At 25.5% G+C, this 6,475-nt stretch overlaps 2 protein-coding genes across 4 annotated transcripts; one reads left to right on the top strand and one right to left on the bottom strand.

Annotated features, from left to right (window-relative positions):
• The first annotated feature begins 15 nt into the window (after positions 1–15).
• On the top strand, positions 16–4,336 carry LOC126908379 (protein aveugle). 2 transcript variants are annotated; one of them, XM_050690386.1, is made up of 4 exons: positions 16–217; positions 1,915–2,031; positions 2,160–2,359; positions 3,815–4,336. In XM_050690386.1, the coding sequence occupies exons 1-3, from the start codon at positions 179–181 to the stop codon at positions 2,328–2,330; spliced, it is 327 nt and encodes a 108-aa protein (XP_050546343.1). In that variant the 5' UTR covers positions 16–178; the 3' UTR covers positions 2,331–2,359; positions 3,815–4,336. The 2 variants fall into 2 exon arrangements, with proteins under 2 accessions (XP_050546343.1, XP_050546344.1); XM_050690387.1 differs by lacking the exon at positions 16–217 and adding an exon at positions 240–269.
• On the bottom strand, positions 2,354–5,347 carry LOC126908376 (protein OSCP1-like). 2 transcript variants are annotated; one of them, XM_050690379.1, is made up of 6 exons: positions 5,140–5,345; positions 4,563–4,876; positions 4,341–4,500; positions 4,090–4,243; positions 3,822–4,010; positions 2,354–2,531 (listed from the first exon to the last, which is right to left on the bottom strand). In XM_050690379.1, exons 1-6 carry the CDS (start codon positions 5,249–5,251, stop codon positions 2,381–2,383), a joined length of 1,080 nt encoding a protein of 359 aa, XP_050546336.1. In that variant the 5' UTR covers positions 5,252–5,345; the 3' UTR covers positions 2,354–2,380. The 2 variants fall into 2 exon arrangements, with proteins under 2 accessions (XP_050546336.1, XP_050546337.1); XM_050690380.1 differs by lacking the exon at positions 2,354–2,531 and adding an exon at positions 3,121–3,262 and having other exon boundaries at positions 5,140–5,347.
• Positions 5,348–6,475: the final 1,128 nt, after the last annotated feature.

Below are 6,475 nucleotides of genomic sequence, written 5' to 3'. Positions count from 1 at the left end.
TGTTAATGACAATCAAGGTTATTAACTTAATAACATTAGATAACTTATATCTTGGTTTTAAAATTAAAATGTTTCTTAGAATTCTACCTTAAAAAGTTTTAATGTTTTTTTAAAAATTAAATATTTATATTTTGTATTTATAAAACATTTAACTTCAGTTAGTTTTAAATTGTGAACTATGATTTTAGAAGACAATCAAAATGTTTCTAAACCAAGAGTGAGTATTTGACAATAGAATGTTTATCGATTATCATATGTCCTTATGTTTTGTGAGTATTGAAGAAATATAATATTAGCTTAAATAGGATTATATCTGCTTTGTGAATAAATTTGTAGGAAAGTCATTGATTATTGGTTACTATGGAAACTAAACTTACATGTATATAATTATTATATCTAATCATTTAATTTTAAATGCTAGAGAATCCTATTGTTATATAATTATTTGTTTACCAGAATTAAAATACTGATCTTAACTTAATAATTAATTTGAAATGTTATTATTAAAGGTAAAAATTTAATAGCACTGATAACTAGAGTTTTAATTTCTTATTGCGCATAGAACTTACAGTATTATTTTAGAAAATTCTTATTATAAAGACCTAAAATTATATTAAAATAGAATACTAATAATTTAAAATTAATATTTAATTAATGCGGGGCATCAATCTTGAACATACACAAATACCTACGTATCTAAGAATCATATTAGATAGGACATTAACCTTCAAAAGTAACTGCAAACAAATCAAAATAAAAGTCACAATATGAAACAACCTAATAAGGAAATTAACCGGGACAACATGGGGAGCTAACCCCTAGTTGTTAAGAACTACAGCACTTGCCTTATGCTATTCAGCTGGAGAGTATGCATGCCCAGTATGGAGTAGATCATGCCATGCAAAAAAGGTAGATGTAGCTTTAAATGAAACATGCTGCTTAATAACTGGATGCTTAAAACCCACATCCATATCTTTGGTACAAGTTATAACTGGAATAGCACCCGACGATATTAGAAGAAATGTAGCCAGTGATGCTCAAAAAACAGCCCAAGCAAATAATGAAAGACACCCACTCCATGAACACCAATTGGCCCCAAGCAGACTGACATTGAGAAAAAACTTTCTGAAATCAACTAAGGAGAACATAACATCACATGAGCATGAACAACATCGAAGATGAATAGCTCTGAACCTAAAAAATAATTTTAAAATAAGGCCAATGGAAAAACTTCCATCCGGATATCGCAACGAATGGAACACCTGGAAAACACTTAATAGATTGAGAGTAGATGTTGCCCGAACAAAGAAAAATCTATGTAAGTGGGGATACGATACGGAAACTGTAGACTGCGACTGTGGAAGTGATAAATAGAACAACATATACTAGTGTGCCCCCTAAATTCAGTGCCATGTACATCTGAAGATCTGGCAAATGCAATAGATGCGCTATACAAGTAGCCAATCAATGAAGTAAAAAAGGATTAAACAAAACAAAGCATTTATATTAAAGTCTGGACACGATAAGAAGAAGATTTAATTAATATACAAAAGTGAAAATAAAGTATAGACTAGTATGGCTATAAAATATAAAATAATCTTTTTTATTAATTCATCGAGCCTGGTCTGGATTTGAGCAAAATATTGATTGTTGCATAAAAAACTAGTTGGATTTTGTAAACTACAATTTAAAATGTTAGTTTATTGCTTTTTATTAAGTAATTCATTTTTATCATTTCTGTAGGTCTATTTTTACCTTATAAAGTTACTTAAAATTTTACTCTTGATGTATTATATATTATTAATACTTCTTTAGATATTTGACAAAAATTATAAAGTCTCCCAGTTTTGATACTTAATTGTTTCTTCTTATTTAAACTTTTTAAAATATTTAATCAATTTATTAAATCTTTAGAATACCCGAGCAGCTCGACCAAAAGTTGTTTATCAATGGACTGTTCAAGACGTTCAAAAATGGTTTCGTCGACATTGTTATGATTATTATGTATTGTATGGTGAAAAATTCTTACAGGTATTTATTGAAAATTAATTGCACTTCTGTTTACATGCAACCATTATTATTTATTTTTATAATATTTATCATATTTATATATAAAGGATAAAATATATTATAAAACTGTGTGTCTATGACTTTTTTAGCATGAGATCATTGGTAGAGCCTTGATTAGAATAAATGAGAATCAACTATATCGCATGGGAATCATAAATCCAGATCATAATCAAGAAATATGTCGTGAAATTCTTAAACTACGTTTAAAAACATACATCTTAGAATTTAGAGATCTTGAGCGGAATAATCTTTATGATTAAGAATATTGATAAATAACAATGACTAAATAGTAAGTAAATATAATAAAACATTATTCTGTTTCTAATAATTGCATCAAATCTAAAATATTTTCATCTACTCTTGATGGTGTATTATTCATTTGTACTTCTATATTTTTTAAAGATGAAGTGTCAATATTAATATCAAGTGTGACATTTTCTCTTTTGTGTTCTTTTCCTGTCCTACAAAATATTAGTTATCAATATAAATTTTTTTACTTTTTAAGTTATATTGTTAAAATTTACTAATAAAACACAGAATCTCATGAATGTGCCGAATATGGAAATTTACTTTGTATTGATCATCAGAATTATAGCCATGGATTTAAAAATGTGCTGGTCATCCTCAATGAACATTTTATGTATCAAAATTATGTAAAATTTATGTTATGCGACTTCTAGCTTTTTATCATTTTTAGTTAGATTTTACATTGTAAAAAGGGGCCATTGTCACCTATACATGTTCATGTCCATGACTGTATAAAATTATTATAAAATTCATAAAAAAATAGTAATTTATTTTTATGTGAATACACAATTATTTTACAGAGTAAAATTATATTTTATAATTTTAAATTCTGGTACATTTTAATAATAATCTGAGCACACAGTAGCCAGGTTCTAGCGAAGCTACAAAGTATATTTACATAAAACAATTTGTCAAACATTTCCCATATAGATAGAAATGTGAAATTTGACAAAAAAGTAGAGATATAGTGTAAGTAAATGAAAAAATCTGAAAATTGTTAATTTTTAAATATAAATGGTTTTACATCATTTGTGGGTGGCAATTATCTTTATTGTTTTTTAGTAGCTCATGAAAATTATTTTTTTTGTTTGCTGGCTTTAACCAGAAGAAAGTAAAGATATCCTCAACAAAAATTTATCTGTGAAAAAGTTTCCACGCTTTTCTCCTAAAAAGTACAAAAATCCAATTAGTGATATCTACATTGTGGCCAAGTTTATTCTTTCTTTTATTTGTAAACTTCAATTCCACTTATACATAGGAATTACATGGAAGTTGGGAAGAAGATAACTTAGACAAAAAAATGTTCAGAACCCTTCACAGAACATATTGGAAATTGCCGAAAAGTCTATTTTGTATTTCATTTAAAAAGTAGAAAAGTGTTAAAAATGTTAAACAATACAGAAATGGAAGTAATTTTGCTCATGAGAGTAGGTCTGATTTTTATGGAAAAAAAGCAATCTTAGCCACAGTATAGTTATTACTATTGTTTATTCTAAGTGAATTAATTGTCAAATTAAATGAAATTTTCTTATTATGATAAAAAAAAACTTAATACTATAGCGAATTTTAATTCATATTCAGCACAATTAAAAGAAAAAATTTCTTTACATTTTAAACATCATCCTGTGCCTTATTCTAATTAAAGATTTAAATTATTTAAAAATAATAAAAAATTAATTACACTATGTTTCTAATTACACTTTAATTTTAACTACAGGAATTACCTTTGAACTACTGAAAATGATGAACTGGGCAATTCAACATCTATATTTTCATCTTTAGGTGCTGCAGTTCCTATTAATTGAGTAACAAAGAGATCTATTTCATGCTTGTAACCATGACGACCTGTTTGATCATAAAATAATGGGTCTGATGTTTCAGATACTCCATTGTCATTTGCATAGGTTTTATACCTATAAAGCCGTAAAATTTGTTTGTTATTCATTTTAATTATTTGTTAATAAAAAAAAATATAGATATTTTTTTAATTACAATGAAAGTCCTAAAGTAGTGTTACGAGGACTGTTAATTTCTAATGATCCAATTTCTGTTTCTACTTTGTAAGAAGATATTGGATTAAATGTACTAATATCATTAAGTTTACCATTTTTGTCAAAAATTCTTATTGCTCCTGGAACTTCACCTCCTTAAATTAATTAATTGTAATATTTTATTTGAAGTGTGTAAATGAATTTTTTCATAGTTTATTATTATAATAAATGTATATTTTTAAAAAATATTACCATAAGGAATTGTCCATTTTCCAACTGTTACAAATGATCCATTATATCGCTGTAACCCTTCTTTTATAAATACTGTAACTTTAACATTTATATCTTGAAAATAATTAAGTATTGAGTAACGAAGTCTTAAAATTTCTCCATCAGTCATTTTTCCATAAATCTGTTTAAATTAATTAAAATTGAAATGATTATAACTATTTAATTATATTGATAATGTATTACTTGTGTGAAGTTATGATGCACTATGTTAATAACCTGTTTTAACCGAGTTTTACTTGTTATTAATCTAACAGAATCTAAATGATTCAATGTTATATGTAATATTTGTCTTGGTCCATTAGCTGAGTACATTTGCATTTTGACTGAAGTTTCAATTAATCCCATTAATTTTTCCATGCTAGAATCGTTAAGTCTCATTATTGATGAGTGTATAGCATCACTTAAACTTTTAGTAATTTGTTTTCTAGTATGAATATGCTTCTCAGTAAATAAGGATAGGTTACTACTAAATGCTGCTGCAACTATGTCATTTAAAACTAAAACATTAAAATAAAAATTTTACATGGAAGTTTTAGAAAACACGAAGAAATAATTTTTGTTCAAAAAAGTTATTTTTTATTAGTTTCCAAATTTAGTAATACCATTAATTAAACAAACTAGTACAGCTGAATTCAAACTATTTATTATAGTATAATATATAAATTCTTTATATTTTTATACTGTAGCTTGTTTGACGCCTTGCATTAATTGATTGTTATTAAAACTTTTGAACAATTTTAAGTTTACTAAGTTCACATACCTAATATTGACTTATGTATAGGGATTTTTTGGGTTTTTAATCTTTCTGCCACGACATAAATCATTTCACTTACTAAGTTCAAATATAGAATAGAATATAATTTTGAATTCATTTTGTGAATTATTATTAATAATAATTATTTATTCGTTTTTCTTTACGAAAATTATTGTATTTTAAATTAAGTTTTGTTAATGTTAGAGTACCATGGTAACGGCGATGTGTACAAAAAACATCCATAACAATTATTAACCTTGACCCATATGTGTTAAAGATGAAATGTTCAAAAAAACAAAAAAAATGTTAGGTTAACTAAATGTATTAATTTACTCATTTTTTTTTTTTGAAATAACAGTGTCATACCAAAATTTTACATTAATAAAATTATTTATTTGGGTACAATTATTATACATTAAAACACATTTTGTCGTTATAATTTTGTAAATATTTCTACACGTTTTACAGAAATATAAATATCAGGATAAAGGACTTATTCAGTTTAAAAGATTGTAAATCGATTTCATTTCCATCAATTCGTTTGTCAATTATTTTCTATTTTTTACTCCTCCAATAACAACTAAGTTTAAATTTTTATGAATTTTAACAGGTAACACATGATATACCAAACGTGTGTTGTTACTCAAGTTTGAATTTTTTGGAAATTTATGTTATTGTGTACTTTGAGCTGGTATAGTAACCATTAAGGCCAATGAAAAGATAATCCTTATTTAATTGGTACACTCAGTTTTAATATTTTACTTAGTTGCTCCATAAAAAATAAATAAGCCAAGACTTTAATTTTTGTATTCACGTAAATAAAACATTATATTTAAGAACTATAATATAAGTTTTATCTAAATGTTTACAATAAGCAAAAATTTTAAACTTCATTTGTTTGGTTAGCAGATAGTTTTTAATTTCTAGTGTAATAATATATAGATAGTTTGAAAGAAATTAGTACTTTTTTAGAAAGGATTTAATGTTATCCCCGTATCCATAGTGTAACACATAATAACAAACAAATTTTGTATTTAACCGGGATGTAAATTAAAATTTGAATTTTACAATAATTATTATCGTAAGTAGTCAGCCATTTTGCAACAGTTGTTGAAAAAACACCTGAAGCAACGTTGCCGTCAAAGTATTGATAAGAACATATTATGTAAATTTTTAAATTTGAAATAAAAAAGTTAATTTTTTAGTTAAATTAATTTATACTTACGTTGAAAATTTCGTGTAGTATTTATTTAATAGATTTTTAATACTAAAAATAGTATTTTATAATTTTAAAGTGTTATTACAAAGAAATGGCGGTTAGTGTTGGCAACGTGGCTACTAC

This window comes from Daktulosphaira vitifoliae, unplaced genomic scaffold (genome assembly GCF_025091365.1).
Source record: "Daktulosphaira vitifoliae isolate Bord-2020 unplaced genomic scaffold, ASM2509136v1 Scaffold_5, whole genome shotgun sequence".
Lineage (NCBI taxonomy): Eukaryota > Metazoa > Arthropoda > Insecta > Hemiptera > Phylloxeridae > Daktulosphaira > Daktulosphaira vitifoliae.
The sequence above is the reverse complement of the archived record's forward strand: the minus strand, read 5'-3'. Positions and strand labels throughout refer to the sequence as shown.